The sequence below is a fragment of the Coregonus clupeaformis genome, chromosome 15, assembly GCF_020615455.1.
Source record: "Coregonus clupeaformis isolate EN_2021a chromosome 15, ASM2061545v1, whole genome shotgun sequence".
Taxonomy (NCBI): Eukaryota; Metazoa; Chordata; class Actinopteri; order Salmoniformes; family Salmonidae; genus Coregonus; species Coregonus clupeaformis.
This window is the reverse complement of record NC_059206.1, coordinates 24,701,601-24,721,063: the sequence shown is the minus strand read 5'-3', so window position 1 is coordinate 24,721,063 and position 19,463 is coordinate 24,701,601. Positions and strand designations below refer to the sequence as shown.

At 45.9% G+C, this 19,463-nt stretch overlaps 1 protein-coding gene and 1 long non-coding RNA gene across 2 annotated transcripts; both read left to right on the top strand.

The window, feature by feature from the left end:
• The first annotated feature begins 3,182 nt into the window (after positions 1 to 3,182).
• On the top strand, positions 3,183 to 4,766 carry LOC121583184. The gene is made up of 4 exons (XR_006003451.2): positions 3,183 to 3,308; positions 3,604 to 3,712; positions 3,876 to 3,946; positions 4,691 to 4,766. It is a non-coding gene; the product is annotated as an uncharacterized LOC121583184 (long non-coding RNA).
• Positions 4,767 to 4,769: 3 nt separating this feature from the next.
• LOC121583104 (SUN domain-containing protein 2-like) lies at positions 4,770 to 10,569 on the top strand. Its single transcript, XM_045225357.1, has 13 exons — positions 4,770 to 4,955; positions 5,234 to 5,311; positions 5,406 to 5,506; positions 5,732 to 5,785; positions 5,872 to 5,925; positions 6,089 to 6,143; positions 6,329 to 6,468; positions 6,566 to 6,688; positions 6,787 to 6,874; positions 6,983 to 7,098; positions 9,135 to 9,305; positions 9,519 to 9,608; positions 9,854 to 10,569. The coding sequence occupies exons 1-13, from the start codon at positions 4,811 to 4,813 to the stop codon at positions 9,965 to 9,967; spliced, it is 1,329 nt and encodes a 442-aa protein (XP_045081292.1). The 5' UTR covers positions 4,770 to 4,810; the 3' UTR covers positions 9,968 to 10,569.
• Positions 10,570 to 19,463: the final 8,894 nt, after the last annotated feature.

Sequence of the window (19,463 nt, the reverse complement as noted above, 5' to 3'; positions counted from 1 at the left end):
CGGCCTCCACCACCGCCGCTGCTGTATTCCTCTGCGGATCCAGCCATTTCCTTGCGATTCGGACAAGTTCATGCATCTGCGCCCGAGGAGGTTGGTCTGGTTGGAAGGTCCAGCCGTGAAAGCGCTGGGCCATACCAAACTTTGTGAGTCCATATCTGCTGAGGATCTCAGACTTCAGGGGCATCATAGTCAGTAACCTGGTCAGGGCCCAGGTCCCGGACAGCATTCAGCGATTCCCCGGTTAGAAAGGGGGCTAACAGACCAACCCACTGTTGCTTGGGCCAGGCTTCCCTAGTGGCCGTGGCCTCAAATGCATGCAGGTATGCCTCAATGTCATCGGTAGCTCCCATCTTAGATATAAAGTCACTTGCCTTTATTGGGCGGGTATTTTGGACCACCCTCTGTCTCTGCAACTGCAATTCCTCTGCCTTCAGAAGGTTGGCTTTCTTTTTGCTCCTCCAAGAGAGCCACGTTTGCTTGCATCTGGGCTTGCTGGCCAGCAACAAGGGCTTTCAATATGTCCTCCATTTCAGTCGGCGGGGAGCCTACGGCCAACTTGGAAAACTGGGTGATCAAACCTTCGGTATCCTCCTCTGACATGCACTATTAACGCTTGAGCGAGCCCGTATTCTCCACCATCTGTGACGTCACGAGAGGCTACACAGCTTTCAGCGGGATTGCTCAAGTAGTGCAAGGAGACAAGGTTCAAACAAAACAAGGATTTTATTATAGGTCTTGGGAAATTAACGAAAATATAACAAAATTCTGTTCTCTTGTGGCTCTTTAAGGGTTAACAGTTCAGGGATGTCTCTTCCACATCCAAATCATAATTCTCACTCGCTCAGATAACTTTTCCCCAGCCTTACTGTAGTCCACGTTGCAGCTAGTGGCCAACCCAGCAAAAAGTCCTTCCAAATGTCTCTCACGTATTTCCACAGGTGCATATATCCAAAGGTGAGTATTTCCCAAAGGTAAGTATCTCCAAATCCTTATATTCCTCATGGAAGTGGACGTGCAGCACTCTTGTCCTCCCGAGAGCCCAGGTTGGAGACTGTGTCTCTTCACCCCCACACACTCCCTCAGTGTGTCTCTTCCCTTCCCAAACCTTCAGCTCATCAGCTCCTCATTTGTTTCAGCTGCGTGGGAAGATTGGCCATAGAGGGGTGGAGTTCCCGACCATACCAGCAGATGGAGCCATAGCTGTCTGGGTTTGCAGCCACCTCAGGGGGATGTAACGTCCCTCCAGGACACAGCCTCTCGTGACATCACATTATGTAAATGAGATATTTCTATATTTCATTTTCAATAAATTAGCAAAAATGTCTAAACATGTTTTCACTTTGTCATTATGGGGTATTGTGTGTAAATGGGTAACACAACAAAATGTGGAATAAGTCGAAGGGTATGACTACTTTCTGAAGGCACGGTATATGGTCAGTTTAACAGTGGTAAGAGAGCACATAGGGAGAACTGATGGTGCTGAGAAAGAACACTGTTTGGCGCAAACACTGACCCTCTCCTCATCACCATGGAAATAGAATTAGAATTGGACATGGGTTCTATTTCTATGCTCATTACAGTACGATCAACCTGTCAGGTGAAAACAAAGAGTTCAGAGGCTAGAGCAGGGATAATCAACTAGATTCAGCCACGGGATGAATTCTTCTTGAGCGGATGGTCAGGGGCTGGAACATAATTACAAATATGAGAAATACTCAAGGCTGATCCGAGAGGACCATGTACACCGAACAAAAATATAAACGCAACATGTAAAGTGTTGGTCCCATGTTTCATGAGCTGAAATAAAAGATCCCAGATATTTTCCATATGCACAAAAAGCTTATTTCTCTAAAATGTTGTGCACAAATTTGTTTACATCCCTGTTAGTGAGCATGTCTCCTTTGCCAAGATAACCCATCCACCTGACAGGTATGGCATATCAAGAAGCTGATTAAACAGCATGATCATTACACAGGTGCACTTGGTGCTGGGGAAAATAAAAGGCCACTCTAAAATGTGTAGTTTTGTCCCAGAACACAATGCCACAGATGTCTCAAGTTTTGAGAGAGCGTGCAATTAGCATGCTGACTGCAGGAATGTCCACCAGAGCTGTTGCCAGAGAATGTAATGTTAATTTCTCTACCATAAGCCGCCTCCAACGTCGCTTTTAGAGAATGTGGCAGTACGCCCAACCAGCCTCACAAACGCAGACCACGTGTATGACATCGTGTGGGTGAGCGGTTTGCTGATGTCAATGTTGTGAACAGAGTGCCCCATGGTGGCAGTAGGGTTATGGTATGGGCAGGCATAAGCTACAGACAATGAACACAATTAAATTTTATCGATGGCAATTTGAATGCACAGCGATACCGTGACGAGATCCTGAGCCCCATTGTCATGCCATTTATCTGCCGCCATCACCTCATGTTTCATGTTCCATGTCGCAAGAATCTGTACACAATTCCTGGAAGCTGAAAATGTCCCTGTTCTTCCATGGCCTGAATACTCACCAGACATGTCACCCATTGAGCATGTTTGGGATGCTCTGGATCGACGTGTACAACAGCGTGTTCCAGTTCCCGCCAATATCCAGCAACTTCGCACAGCCATTGAAGAGGAGTGGGACAACATTCCACAGGCCACAATCAACAGCCTGATCAACTTTATGTGAAGGAGATGAGTCGTGCTGCATGATACAAATACCGACTGGTTTTCTGATCGAATGATCGACGCCCTACTTTTGATTTTAAGGTATCTGTATTCCCAGTCATGTGAAATCCATAGAATACACATAATGACACACAAATAATGCAAGAAAATCAAGTTTCCCTGCAAGACAAGGATTTTCCCGACTTTCAAGAATCCCTGAGCTAATTTCTAAACATTTTGCCATGAGGCTGAGAGAAAATGTTGCAGTTTTACAGCTAATTTCCTGTAATATCATGGTTTATGACGTGTTCATGTGCTATATGGTGGCTAAATGTCGCCATCGTGTGTGGAATAGGCAGACATACAAGAAATGAGAGAAAAGTGGCGATATTTATTTATTTATTTGTATTAGGGAACGAAACAATCAAATGGATTTTGGAGAGCTGTCAATCAAAATACGTTTGGCGAGGAGAGCTGATTATGACGTAAACTGCGTCCCCCATTCTATTTCTATGGTTCCATAGACGCAACAATGTAAACGCTCTGTAAATTCCAGTGTTTTCAACACAGTGGCTCATTAGCAAAGTTACACTTTCTGCTGCTACATCTTAGTTTAAAGACTGCAAAAATTACTGTATGAATTGGCCTACAAGACTCCGGTAAGTAGAAGGCAATATTTGATCCAAAAAGCCCGGTTTTAGTCGGGGTTTTTCGACGCATCATCTTGTAATGCTATGCTGATTTAAACTCACAAAATGCGAGAAAAGTTTCCACGATGAATCAATTAATCAGAAGAGGAATTTGTACAAATTAGCTGTAGGACCCAATATTTTCCACTGTTGTCCAGTTTTGTGCTCTAAGTAAGATGAAGTTGTCCATGACAACACTGACCTAAGGTGGGGTTTGCTTAGGCTTGGCATTTGAAATCAATCAATCTCTTTATTTTTCTCTCAGTCATGTCTAGAAGAAGTGCGAGACTTCTTAATGTAGGGTACTATGACCAGTCCTCAGATGATGAAATCTCTGGCTCCATGGTCTCCTACAAGGAGAGCCCTGTGCCTAGGTAGGTAGGTGTGTGTGTGTGTGTGTGTGTGTGTGTGTGTGTGTGTGTGTGAGTGAGAGAGTATCGCTGTGTGTGCGGTGATGCTTATTGCACTTACGGTGGTATTAGCACAGTGTTAACTGTGTGTGTGTCAAATCAAAATGTATCTGTGTGTCTGTCTCAGGGTATTCAACAAGAGGAAACCGAGAACAGGGGGCCATAAGGGAATCCAAAAGCCAAATCAGCCAATCAAAGGTGATGAATTAATTGGTACTGCTGACATCACTTCCTGCCTGCGCTAGGGGTTGTCCAGATTGATAACCCCTATCTAGCCCCTTGTCCCTAGGACATGGTTGTTCTGTCTTGCCAACTCCATGACAATGATCATAGGAGTTGTGACAACACAGGATATGTCCCTAGCCCGGGTTAGACACTTTTGTAGATTGGAAATCATATGCGATGTATTACTAAAGTTCTTTCTCTCTCCCCCCACCCCTCTTTCCCTCTCTCTCTCCCCCCCACCCCTCTTTCCCTCTCTTTCCCTCTCTTTCTCCCTCCTCCCCCACCCCTCTTTCTCTCTCTCTCTCTCTCCCTCCTCCCCCCACCCCTCTATTTCTCTCTCTCTCCCTCCTCCCCCACCCCTCTCTTTCTCTCTCTCCTCCTCCCCCCACCCCTCTCTTTCTCTCTATCCCTCCTCCCCCACCCCTCTCTTTCTCTCTATCCCTCCTCCCCCAACCCTCTCTTTCTCTCTCTCCCTCCTCCCCCAACCCTCTCTTTCTCTCTCTCCCTCCTCCCCAACCCTCTCTTTCTCTCTCTCCCTCCTCCCCAACCCTCTCTCTCTCTCTCCCTCCTCCCCCATCCCTCTCTTTCTCTCTCCCTCCTCCCCCCACCCCCTCTTTCCCTCCTCCCCCCACCCTGTTTTCTCTCTCTCTCCCAACATCCTCCCACCCCTCTCTTTCTCTCCCCCTCCCCCCTATTCCTTCCCTCCCCCTCTGTCAGTCATGGCGCCAACTGTGAGGGCCGTCCAGAGAAGGCAGACCTTCCTGTCTCCTACTGTGGCACCCAGTGTGGCCCCCTGTTCCTTTGGCCCCCGCCGCCTCTGTGGCCCTGCAGCCCAGCATGAGCTCCTCCAGCATTGGATTCACCAGAATTGACAGCTCTGGCTACTGCTCTGATTCTGAGGAGCCACTGAGGGTCAAGACACGCTCCAACAGGAGACTATCCAGCGGGATAGGCACTAGGACCAGTGCCAGCGCTAGCTGCAGTGAGTTCAGTGTGTCTGTCTGTGAGAGACAACACAAGCTTGGCATTTGCATGTCTTTATATGCTTGTAAAAAATAAGAAGATAAAAAAAGCTGGTTAGTTAGCATTAGCTTAGCATCAGTGTGTCTCAATTCAATTTTCAATTTAAGGGCCTTTTTAATTTATGCGTGTCTCTCTGCTTGAAATTTGTCAGCATTAGTTTAGCATTAGCTCGTTGCTTTGCTTTTGCCTTGTTTGTTAGCATTAGCATTATCTTTGGCTCTGTGTGTCTCCCTGTAGGCCGTTCATGTTTCCCGACTGGTTTGCCATCCTGGTTTGTCATCTTCCTCTTCCTCCTGCCCGTTCTCCTGACCTTCCGTGAGTGTGACGTAACGTTCATGTTCACACATCTAAATATCCTCCTATAAACCTGTCCTCTGTGTGACCCCGAACCACAATGTCTTCCCTGCAGTATTTGTCTTTCCGACCGTGTTCCCCACCATGAACCTCAACCTTCCAATGAACCGGCCGACTCAACCTGACTCTCCGCCCGACCTGACATCAAAGGCTACAGTAGGACCTCTGTTTTTCATCTGTCTTCTGGTGACGTCTCACATGGCACACTATACCCTATATAGTGGCCCACTTATGTGGGCTCTGGTCAAAGGTAGTGCGCTACATAGGGAATAGAGTGCCCTTTGGGGCAGACTGTGTTATCTATGTCTTGATTGGGTGAATGCTGCAATGAAGCTATGCATGGGCAACACTCTGGTTGACTAGTTAAAACTCTTTCTACAGTATGGAACTTCTATCATGGATTCAGCTCTTGAAGACAAAATGGACAACATCCAGGTACAAAATAGAGAGAGGGGGGTGGAGAGAGAATGCACAAAATGTTTGGCCATATTAATTTATCTGTCCATGTGCTTGTCTTGCAGAGAGAGATTGAAATTCTTAAACAGAAAGCACACCAGCACCGAGGCATTTCCCAGGTGAGAATAGTCAATCTATCCCTTTGTAGTGGAAGTACCTGGGATTATTTTCTATTTGTTGCTGTAGTATTGCCAGTTTGTCAATTGAGATGTGGTGTCAATAATTGCCCTTCTGGAATTAATAAAGTTTATTCAATTGAATTGTGTTTGTGTCCACCAACAGATGGTACAAAGACTCAATATCGACATGAGGGGAGTAAGGAGCCGAGATGAACAACGTCAGAGGGAAAGGGAACAGGTGAGTGTGGACCAGTCCTGAAACTACCCATATAGTCCCTAGCTCCTACCCCATAAAAAAACAAGACAAAAGTTATGTTGTATTCTATTCTAGAAGACAAATATCTGTTTCTCCCAAAATAGAAAATACATTTGTTTTGTGTTGTTTCATTCTATTTTATTGTAGTGTCTCTATTGCTGTCTCTACTGCTGGAGAGCGTCTGGCCCAGGACGCTGCCGAGTTCGGCAGCAAGATGGCCTGATCTCCAAGAGGAACAGTCCATTACCACACAGAGGGTCAGAGCCCTGGAGGACACCAGTGATACGGTAACACACACGTACACGCAGGCACACGTGCACACACACACACACACATACACACACACACTTCTCCTAATATGCGTGATCTCTGTGTGTTCTCTAGCTGCAGCAACAGGTGACCACCATTCAAAACCAGCCTCCCCCTGCTCCCACACCAGAAAACATACACCTGACACCTGATTTTAAAGAGGCCATGGAGAAATGGCTGCGTGACCAACTGGCCCAGGTGGGTTTATTTATTTTCTTGTAAAATAAACAGAAGATGTGATGCGTTTTTAAAGTTGACCGTGCATGTGTGATTGTGTGTCTGTCTGTGTCTCACAGGATGAGAGATGGGACATGAAACGGGTGATAAAGGATTGCAGTCGTCCGTTAGCGGACCGACTGCCTGACTTTGCCTTGGAGTCTCAAGGTTTGTGACATCACTGTACTTCAGCATGTTTTCCGTATGTGCCACAGAAATAGTCCCAGCACGTGTGGATGCTTTATAGACTACAGTATCGTGTGTGTGTGTGTGTAGGTGGCAGTATTGTAACCAGCAGATGCTCTGAGACGTATCACACCCGTTCGGCCTGCGTGAGCTTCCTGGGGATTCCCCTGTGGTATCCTGAAGAGACCCCCCGGACTGTCATCCAGGTTGGTACCTCTCTCTCCCTTTGTGTCATCCTATATCTCTCTTTCTGAAGTGTGTCGTCTTGACCACCATGTTTAAATGCAGGTTAACCATTCTCCTACAATTTCCGTGGCCTGCGGAAATCTAATTAACATAATACAAAAATTCCCATCTAAATCCATCTGTTTAAGCTAGAGATATTTGTTTCTTTGTATGGGCTGCGTCTCAATCCACCACATCCACCCGATATCGCCCTTCCGCATCTGCGGTGAAAGGTGGCAAATTATTATGAGACTCTCACAAACACGATGATGTTCTGTTTTTTATATTTTTATACACTAAATTTTTTACATTTGAGTCATTTAGCAAACGCTCTTATCCAGAGCGACTTACAGTTAGTGAGTGCATACATACATTTTGTAATTTTTCATACTGGCTCCCCGTGGGAATTGAACCCACAACCAAGGCATTGCAAACGCCATGCTCTACCAACTGAGCTACATCCCTGCCAGCCATTCCCTCCCCTACCCTGGACGACACTGGGCCAATTGTGCGCCGCCCCATGGGTCTCCCGGTCGCGGCTGGCTACGACAGAGCCTGGATTCGAACCACGCGATGCAGTGCCTTAGACCACTGCACCCCTTCAAATGAGTGGATTCTGTTATTTCAGCCACACCCATTGCTGACAGGTGTATAAAATCGAGCACACAGCCATGCAATCTCCATAGACAAACATTGGCAGTAGAATGGCCTTACTGAAAAGCTCAGTGACTTTCAACGTGGCACCGTCATAGGATGGTCCTCTGTAGCTCAGCTGGTAGAGCACGGCGCTTGTAACGCCAAGGTAGTGGGTTCGATCCCGGGACCACCCATACACTAAAATGTATGCACGCATGACTGTAAGTCGCTTTGGATAAAAGTGTCTGCTAAATGGCATATTATTATTATTATTATTATTATTATGCCACCTTTCCAACAAGTCAGTTTGTCAAAATTCTGCCCTGCTAGAGCTGCCCCAGTCAATTGTAAGTGCTGTTATTGTGAAGTGGAAACATCTAGGAGCAACAACGGCTCAACCGCGTAGTGGTAGGCCACACAAGCTCACAGAACGGGACCGCCGTGTACTGAAGCGGTACCGAGGTCCAAACTGCCTCTGGAAGAAACGTCAGCACAATAACTGTTTGTCGGGAGCTTCATGAAATGGGTTTCCATGGCCGAGTAGCCGCACACAAGCCTAAGATCACCATGCGCAATGCCAAGCGTTGGCTGTAGTGGTGTAAAACTTGCCGCCATTGGACTCTAGAGCAGTGGAGATGCGTTCTCTGGAGTGATGAATCACGTTTCACCATTTGGCAGTCCGACGGACTAATCTGGGTTTGCGGGTGTCAGGAGAACACTACCTACCCCAATGCATAGTGCCAACTGTAAAGTTTGGTGGAGGAGGAATAATGGTCTGGGGCTGTTTTTTCGTGGTTCGGGCTAGGCCCCTTAATTCCAGTGACGGGAAATCTTAACGCTACAGCATACAATGACATTCTAGACGATTCTAGTGCTTCCAACTTTGTGGCAACAGTTTGTGGAAGGCCCTTTTCAGCATGACAATACCCCCGTGCACAAAGCGAGGTCCATACAGAAATGGTTTGTCAAGATCGGTGTGGAAGAACTTGACTGGCCTGCACAGAGCCCTGACCTCAAAATCAAATATCTAAATGATCCTTGGTATGACCATCTTAAAACAATTCCATATGTTGGCTTAGTAGAACCGACCCCCCCCCCCTCACCGCTGGCTTAGACAGGCCTTAGACTCTAGATCAGTGTTTCCCAACCCAGGTCCTCCCAACAATAACAAAAAATGTATTGTAACCCTGGACAAGCACACCTGATTCAACTTGTCAACTAATCATCAAGCCCTCAATGAGCTGAATCAGGTGTGCTTGTCCAGGGCTATAACGAAACAGTGTACTGTTGGGGGTACTGGAGGACCAGGGTTGGAAAACACTGCTCTAGAGGGTTAAAGACTGATCCAAATACACCTGTCACTCATCTTTCACCCCCTCAGGGCCAGCAGGTGCTGCCTGGCAAGTGTTGGCCGTTTCCTGGGGCCCAGGGCACTATGACCATCGCCCTGTCTCACCCCATCCACGTGACCCATGTCTCTCTGGAGCACCTCTCCACCGCCGTCTCCCCTAACGGACGCATCGACAGTGCCCCCAAGGACTTCGCCGTCTACGTGAGTCACCTCTGAGGGCCTGTATTCACAAAGTCTCTGAGTGTGGGGGGGGGGACCCTTTCCTTCCCTGTTCAGCACTCCAACTCTGAGGCTCTTTCCTTTCTTGTACCACATAGAATCTACAGTGGGATGATTTGTACAGGGATGTTTTAGTGCTATGTTGAATACCTTTTAATTGACTCCCTCACTTTTTCCCACTCGCTTTCTGTGTAGGGCATGTCTACTGTCAGCGAAGAGGGAACACTGCTCGGAATGTTTACATATGACCAGGCTGGAGATCCCCTCCAGACATTCAAATTGCCTGTGAGTCCAATGCTGACAAACTATTAGAGATACATAGTAAAGATACAGGCTAATGAGACAGGTAGGGATACATAGTAAAGATTCAGGCTAATGAGACAGGTAGTGATACATAGTAAAGATACAGGCTAATGAGACAGGTAGAAATACCTTTTGGGGCCTAATGTGTATGCATTAAGACTTATCTCAAAAGTAAATAAGCTTGGACCTCTCTCACCCTCTTCTCACTCTGACTTTTTTTTTCTCAGAACCCTACTGCAGTGTATCGGTATGTGGAGCTCCATGTCCTCAGCAACTGGGGTCACCAGGACTACACCTGTGTGTACCGCTTCCGGGTTCACGGCAAGATGGCTTCCTTTTGAAGGGGATCGTCTATCTATCTTAACCCCTGTGTGTGTGTGTGTGTGTGTGTGTGTGTGTGTGTGTGTGTGTGTGTGTGTGTGTGTGTGTGTGTGTGTGTGTGTGTGTCCACCCCAACCCCAGAATTTTCACTTTCATACTGGAGCATATATTTTGCCTCTAAATAAAATCTGTATCAGGCAGTGTTTGTATGGTTTTGGCACTAATTGGAACTGAGTGTAATGATGGTGGCCATATTGGATTCCCAATAGAGTTGAATTACACCAGAATAGTTGTAAATGTCATAAGTATAGTACGCCATTCTAAAAGATGTATCTTATTTGCAAAACTCATTTACAGGTGATTAAACCCCCATCAAATGGTATTATGGCAGCCATATTGGATTTTGCACACTATATTGGATTTGGGGCAAAATCCAGGGTGGCCCCGAGGCTCAATAACTCTCCATGCCCTGAAATACACTAAGGAGCCTTTGACTGGGGAAGAAAAACATAACTTTTCAGTGTCTGGGTCTGGGCCCTTTGTTTTCCTTAGAGCCATAACACTAAACAACTTTTTGTCAGGAAGTACCATACAGTAGGGTTTCCCAAACTTGGGGGGGGCCTGGTTGCACGTTTTGGTTTTTTGACCTAGCACTACACAGCTGATTCAAATTATCAACGCTTGATGATGAGTTGGTTATTTGAATCAGCTGTGTAGTGCTAGGGCAAAAACCAAAACGTACACCCGAGGGGGCCCCAGGACCAAATTTTTGGAAGTATTGAATGGGAGTAAATTTGACTTGGAACATTGTCTATTAACCAGCTACCAAAAAGTAAAGTCTACATTCATCATTAATATTCATAGTTCATATTTCTGCCTATTGTTAATCTGTGTTGATATTTCCACAATGCATCAAGATATCCTCATGCTGTTTGTGTATGTAGGGCAGCCAGGCAATATTCTGCACTAACGCAGCTGACTGTAGACGAAAGTCAACGAGTGAAGTCGGGGGAGATGTGTCTGCGACAGCTGAAAGTCAGACAGTGTTGTGGTCATAGAGAATGATAGAGGCCTCTAGTGGCCAAAAGGCATATTACCATGGGCAGAGCCATTGAGGGCTTCCACCATTTTTAATGTAGTCAACTGGGTGGGACTTCCAACTTGTAACTTGTTGGAGTCATCAGGGGGATTGTTGTAGAAACATTTGACTAAGAGATAATCAACTCAAACAAAATATCTCTCAAGACACAGGAGCTTGTGAATTCAAGAATTAGACGTTATTGCATAACAAAGTCAGAGTTTGCTCCATGAAGCAACTGCTTGCCCTGAACTGGAGTGCTCCTTTTTATACAGAAACATTGATACAACTGATGGTTACACCTCCCTATGTGAATCAACAGCATCTTTCAGTATCACATGTTGGCTGCTCACGAGGGCTACTTGCGCTTCTCTAAGTGGGGCCTCTGTGTCTTATTAGTGGCATGACTCAAAAAATTATGCACATACGTACGTTAAAGAACAATCACATTCTGTATTGACTATATTCACTATCCAGGCATGCATCTGGAGTACAAAGTATCAATCATGTTCATTCTGTTTCACCATTATCATTTCATAACACATTATAAAACATATCCATTAATACTTAAACATGATTTAAACATTTATCATTTACCATCCTCCCTGGCCCTTAAGATTATGTGCATGTGGCCATGTGTCAGGTCATAAGGTCATAAGCACAAAGAAATGATAACACTAGTTCCATTGTTACTCCAATCTCCACACAGCCACCACGAGGAGTTGTATCTCCATCACATGTCATTGACATGCCCTGACCATCTGCAGGGAGTTTATGATAAACACATAAATGTCTCTGCTCTGTATTAACCTTTCAACTGGTTCTCAATCCATAAACATTTTAAGGCATATAGGTGTTTAATTCTACAACATATGTACTTGAAAATCATCTATATATTTCCCCCTCTGGGACTTTTAAGTCCCAACCAATAAAACAAAAGATAACATAAAATGAGTGTAAGCATGTGCATATACTTATTCTTAGCCTTGCCATCTGTGGTTACATTTTATAAGAATATATATTCAGACCAATGTATCTTCCTCATTGTCTGACCCATCCTGATGAGGACCCATAGCCCAGTCAGGTATTGGATACAAGTCTGCAAGGTTTTTCTCTAAATTAACCTCCCCATTTTCCTGTTGGGCTTTGTAACCATGGCAGGCCCATCCACCCCCAGGAACAACTCCATACAGACATTCAGGATTCCCAAATGGACAGTCCATTGGTCCTCCTTTAACATTACAAGATTTCCCATATTTATTAACATACTGTCCTGGAGCTCCCTGAACTGGGTGTATTTCTTTGGCTGAACTAGTAACAATTGTCTGTACAGTCATTTGTTTTACTGTGGTTTGAATCAAAAGTGATTTTAACAGAGGTAGTATACAACAAAACACTACTCCCATTACTACAAGTGATATTCCTATCATTATTGCCATTTTTGTAAACATTGCACCCCATTTTCCCAAAGTTAATTCCATCCAGTCCCAAACATGAGCATCATACCCAGCATTATCCTTAACCTCTTTTCGTAGTCCTTTGAGCTTAGTCATTGCTTCAGTGAATGAACCATCCGGAGCAGTATTATTGGGGATAAAAGTACAACATTCATCTCCAAACATAACACAAACTCCACCTTTTTGCGCCAATAGCCAGTTTAGAGCCTGCCTATTCTGCCATGCCATTCTACTGGTAGCCTGTACTTGCTCTCCTAGAGCTGATAATGCAGAGTCTGTGTAATTAATAAACCTTTGTTGATTATAACAAATATAATTGATCCATTCTAGGTTTCTGTTGGCTGAAATCCAGACAAGTATTGATTCAAATCCTGCTTTAATTTCATCTCTTGCCTTATATTCATTTGGAATTCCTCTGGGTTGACCTATTGCATCTAAATATACATTGGGGTCATGTTCATATGATCTTTTTACCCTTTTATTATTATTCTGTGCATCCCTATTTGTTGTTTTGTCTACCTCCCACTCTGATATAACCACCTCCTGAAGCATTTGTACTCTAGCACATACTCCCTTCCATCCTTTAGGCAAAGTAGCTCTAATCTTTTGTCCTCCACATACCCAAAATAAATCTGCCACTGCCACCGATTGATCCTCATAAGGAGAAATCAATGGCATTGCCAGTGTTTGCTTCTCACATTCCCCAGGATCACCCGGCCCTCCATTTGTAGCTATTACCCCAGTACTTGATCCTGCTGCCTGATAAACTGCTCTGTAGGGGGTATCTGCATTCCAGGACGTATCATTATTTAGGTGCCATGTGGTCTCACACTTTCCCTTAAATGTTCCCAAATCGTGCTCCCCATCTGTTTTATTGTAGCATTCATAATTTAGATTATAGTCTATACGGTATTTTTCCGGTGCTTCCATTTTTCTGGGCTCTATTCTGATATCTAATTTTTTACACCACTCTCCCCATCCTGTTTGATTATAGAATCTGTAATGATAGGGATTTCCCAAAAATGATAAACATTCTGCAGGACAGTAGGGCCTTTCTCCTCTTTTAAGATGACAGTAGCTTAGTTGGAAGTTAGCACAGTCCTTGTAACTGTGTGGACTTGGTATTACTATCAATTCTTTTAATGGAGAAGGAGCACATACTAAACAATTTGTTTTTCTATTAATTATTTTAGCTGAATATTGTGCCCATTTGTACCAATCATTTTGCATGGCTCCCTCCCATAGCCTTTCTAATTTTGGTGATGCTATTATTACTTTCGGTATTACTGTTGGGGCTGAGGTAGATTGTCTATTTTCCTGACTTCCCCAATTTGTTAAAGAATCCCATACATTTTGAAAAAACCCATTTGTTCCTATTTTTTCTAATCCTGTCTTTGTTGGTTCAACTGCTATAGTAATTAGTGGTCCTTGGGTAGTGGTCATAGTTACATTAACTATTTCAGGTTCTTCCTCCTGTCTAGATTGGTGTTTGGAAATAGGATCAATGTCCATTGTTGTTATACTATTTCCTTCTAACCCTTTAACACTATCTATTTCCAATATGTACTTTGCATTATTTTCTTGAGTCAATTCCTTAAAGGTAATTTCCCAACTAGTGTCTCCTTTGTTAACTTCTATTTGGCAGCCATATTCATCCCAGATTGCTTCTCCTCTTGTTCGATGTTTAGCCCACCCACAAAGTGATTTTTTCTGGCAGAGGTTTTATCCTACGTATTGAAAAGGATCTTTGAGTTTCTTCAACTGTCAGTACTTGCGCTGGAATAGAAATACTAGTTCGAGCTATCCCCAATAGTACATGCTTTTTTTATTCTATTCTTCAATCTAACTTTAGGGGCCAATTTCTTAAGCACTGATGGAATCATGAGATGTTTAGCTTGTTTTATATCCATTATTTTTCCATGTCTATTTACTTTTGGCTCAACTTCTACACAATGATTTACTAGACATTTTATTCTAAACATTACATATCCTTCAACCTGACACTTCCCCAATCTAGGCCATCCTGTATACGATACTTGTTCTTTGTTTACAACAGCAATTCTTCCTGGCTCAGTAAGACTATCTCTAGAATATTGTATAGTTGTAGGCAGACCCACCACCATCTCTCCTAGGTTAACTGCTATTACCGTTAGAGCAATTCCACAGTTCTTAAATTGTCGGAGATCATGTGAGGGCAGAGAAGTCAATTGTGGGAAAGTCTCTTTCCTCAACAGCAGAGGAGTCTCTTCCTTCAATGGTAGAAAGATCGCTTCTTCCTCCTTCTCCTGTTGTCCCTCCACTCCCTGGGTGTCTGCTTGTGTTTGGGGGATCTGCCATAGCAGGCATCCTATCAGCAATATTCCCCACATCATCAGGCCCCTCCTCCCGACTCTCCGGATTTTCAGGTGGGAGTGCCTGTTGTCCTTCGACGTTGGCACTTGGACTCGTGCATGCTTCTTCTTCTTGGACTCCATCTGGTGCCTCGACATCCTCCTCTTCCCCATGGCTCGACGATGGCAGACTGGTTCTCTTCGGGACCCTGGTGCAGTGGTTTAGATGGTACCACGTCGTACTTCCTTCCACCTGTACTGCTGTGGGCGTCGCTCGGATCCCCGTATATGGTCCTTCTCTCCTGGGCCTCGTTCCACTTCCCACGAAACACTCGGATGTAGACTTGATCTCCTGGAATCACCGGTCCTGGCTCCTCTAGTCCAGGTTCCGGTTCTCGCCCCTTTTCCTGGAGATAGATCACTTTATGTATAGCAGTTAGTTGTCTTACATATGCTTTAAGTTCCATCTCTAATTGTTCCAATGAGGGTCCTTTGTAGGGCCCTCTTAGACCTGGCACTGGCATGGGTCGACCCGTAAGCATTTCATGCGGGGGTTAGATGCGTATTTCTGTTAGTTTGCATGTGATAACTCATCAATGCTAGTGGTAGTGCATCCACCCAATTGAGTTTTTGCACTAGCACATATTTTATTCAGTTTAGCCTTGAGGGTGCCATTAATTCTCTCAACCATCCCCTGAGATTGCGGATGATACACACACCTAATCTTTGCTTAATCCTTAGCTGCTGTAATACTTGCTTCACTGTTTTCTGAATAAACGCTGATCCATTGTCTGAACTGATTTCTGTTGGTATTCGAATCTGGGTATTACTTCTCTAGTTAGAAATTTGATTACTGTTCCTGATCCTAGATCTGCTGAGGGTACCGCTTCTACCCATCTACTGAATCTATCTATGATCACTAGCATGTACCTTTTGCCATTCACCTTTTTTATCATATCTACATAGTCCATGACTAAATGTCGAAATGGTCCTTCAGGAACCGGTATGTGCCCTATGGGTGTTGTTATCCCTTTCCTTACATTGTTTTGTGCACATACCTCACATCTTGCTAATGCCTCATCTATTGTTGCCTGTAGGTATGGAGACCAGTATCCTTGTTTTTTAATTTTCCTTACTATTTCCCCCCTTGCGCAATGGTCAAAACCATGCGCATCAGTTATCAGTAAGTTGAGCAACACAATGGGTGCTACTATGGTACCTTCATGTGACCTCCATAATCCCTTCACATCTTTGGTGGCCCCTCTTTTGTGCCACATAGTCTGTTCATAAGGTCCTGCTCTTTCCTGCATCCTTATTATATCGTCTGGCTGTGGCATGGATTCAATAATGACCATTGGTGCTGTTAACACTGGGACGGTGCATCTAGATGCCTTTCTTGCAGCTTCATCAGCTGCATTGTTTCCTTTAGTTATAAATCCTTTTCCTTTTCTATGCGCCTGACATTTCACTATCGCCAATTTAGTGGGATACATTAACGCCATCATTAATTCCACAATCTGCTCGTGGTGTTGTATGGGTGTACCATCGCTTTTCTTGAACCCTCGCTGCTTCCAGACTGCCCCAAATAGATGACACACCCCATGTGCATATGCTGAATCAGTATAGATATTAACAGTTTTTCGTTTCCCTAGGATGCAAGCTGCAGTGAGTGCTTTTAGTTCAGCCAACTGGGCTGAGCATGGCTGTGGACAGTACTCTGCTATCACCTCTTTGAAACTTTCTCCTTGTTTTTGCACTACTGCATAGCCCGCATGATTTCCCACATGATCTTTATAACAGGATCCATCAACAAAATACTCTTCTATGCACTCTTCCCCTAGGCTGGACAATGGGGTTGACTCTAAGTCTGGCCTTAGTCGAGTAAATGTCAATGAATCTGCTACACAGTCATGTGCTCGCCCCTCAAACTCTAAGGGGATTCTTTCAGCTGGGTTTACTGTACTGCATCGTTTAATGGAAACATCTGGATAGGTCAATAGAGTCAAGTATTCCAAAGTTCTAGCATTGGTAAGGACAAACTTCCCTTGTTCTATTAGTTCCACTATTTTATGGTGTGTATATATTATTACCGGGTATCCCATAGTAATTGTGGACGCTTTGTCATATGCATATTGTAATGCAGCTAGACCTTGATAACAGGGTGGATATCCCTGGGCAACAGAATCTAGTTTAGAACTATAATACGCAATAGGTTGTTTTCGTCTTCCACTGCATGTCTCTTGCATAAGTACCGCTGTTGCATACCTATCACATCTATTTGCCACATACAACAAGAATGGTTTTGTGTAATCTGGGGCTGCTAGAGCCGGAGCTGACTGTATTTCCTTCTTTATTGTTTGACGCAGTCAATGCGTCAATGTTCCATTCCTGTCATGAGCCCTCTCACTCCACCGGGTTACCACCTTAATGTGTTTCCACTATCTTCCACTCTGCTCATCTCTCTCTCTCTACTCAGCCTAACGAGCTCCACCTGTCCCTGCTCTGCTCGGCTCTAATTACTCTGCCAGCTGCGCTGCATTACCCACTAACCTCTCCCAGTATTTAAAGTCCCGTCTTTCAGCTCTCCTTTGTCAGATCGTCTGCAAAGCTCACACCCGGAACCTGTGTGCTCGCGCTTCTGGCTCACCCTTGTTTTGTGACCCCGGACCTGCCTGATTCCTGGATACTCTTCTGCCCCAGGAAAACCAGACCTGCTTTCTGCCATTACGACTCCTGACTACTCTTCGACCCCGGTAACTCTGACCAGCCTTCTGCCTTGCTACAACGTATTTGGATTTCCCTTGAACTGTACTTCTGCCTGTTTTCATCCGCCCGTTGTGTCTGTGTTTCCTCCCCCAGGACTTCTGGACCACCAACCACCGGCGTCATCGGACGCATCGCTGCCACTGGGGGAGGCACAGACCCAGCACATTGGACGGGATAACCCCTGGAGCCTTCACTCACTCCCTACTTCCCTTTTCCCTTAAGTTTAAATAAACTTTCTGGTGTGACGAATTGTGGTCCTCTTGTCGTCTGTCTGAACCGTGACAGTACGATCTGACCATCATGGACTCAGCGCACACTTCCCCCGACATGGAAACCGAAGAACCTGAGCAACCCACCGCCATGCTACGCCTGGAACACACTGAGAGAGAGCTAGGCCGCATGAGCGGCGACATCACCTCTCTGCTTCAGGTCGGCTACCAACAGCATCAGCAGTTCCAGCAGCACCAGCAGCAGTCCCAGCAGCAGCAACAACAACTCGCCAGGATCATCCAACTCCTCACCAACCTTACCCCAGCCAGTCTGCCCACCAGCCCTGCCTCCGAGTTACCTGCCCCGGTCATTTCAGCCGCTGCCCCGGAACCCAAGATTGGAAACCCCGAGCGGTTCAACGGCGATTCTACCCAGGTCCGGCCATTCCTGACTAGCTGCCGACTTCAGTTCTCCTTGCAGCCAAGGACCTTCGCCACGGAGGGGGCTAGGGTCGGGTATGCCATCACTCACCTGACGGGCCGAGCTCGACTCTGGGGAACAGCAGAGTTCGAACGTCAAACCCCCGCATGTGCAACCTTCGACCTGTTTGCTGAGGAGATGCTGAAGGTGTTTGACCTGGATTCACCAACCGCAGAGGCGTCTCGTGAACTGTTCAGTATTCGACAAGGCAGACGTACAGTCGCAGACCATTCCATCGACTTCCGAACCCTGGCAAGACGAAGTTCTTGGAACACACCATCGTTGGTGGACGCGTTCTTCCATAGCTTGGCTGACTATATCAAGGACGAAGTTGGTCTCCCATGAACTGCCTTCCACTCTTGATGAAGCCATCGCACTGACTGTCCGGATCGACAGAAGGATACAGACCCGTCATCGTGAGAGGGGGCGCCAAGGTCCACCAACTACCGGCATTCGGAGAGATCCGACTGGGCTCCTGTCAGCTACTGCCACTCACCCAAGTCAGCTTGATCAGTCTGAGCCTATGGAGATTGGGCGAGCCTCTCTCACTCCTGCAGAGCGCCAGCGCCGCTTCACCTCAAACCTCTGCCTCTATTGTGGAGGTGATGGACATCGTGTGGTAACCTGCCCTTTAAAGCCGAAGCTCACCGGGCATAGGGGGAGTCCGGTTGAGCTCAATGACCATCCAGTCCTCCGACCGCAAACCCTTGCTGCAAGTTCACCTCCGCCTCTCTGACTCTACTCACACCCTGGCTGCTCTGGTGGATTCTGGCGCCGAAGCCAACATAATGGACATCAAGCTGGCACGCCAACTGGGACTGGAGAACCTCCGTTTGACACCTCCTATTCCTGCCCGGGCACTGGACGGACACTTACTCGGATCGGTCACTCATGTCACGGCCCCGGTCTTGATGGGTCTGTCCGGAAACCATCAAGAAACTATCCAGTTTCACCTGCTCCCCTCTCCAGGCCAACCCCTCATCCTGGGTTACCCATGGCTCCGCCCGGCACAACCCTCAGCTCGACTGGGTGACCGGGGTGATCAGGGAGTGGGGAGAGGACTGCCACCGAACCTGCCTGCTTGCTGCCGCACTACCCCCTCGGCCAGTACCTACTAACTCCGCCCCTGACCTCTCCCATGTCCCAGAATGCTACCATGGTCTCAGAGAAGTGTTTAACAAAGCAAGAGCCACAT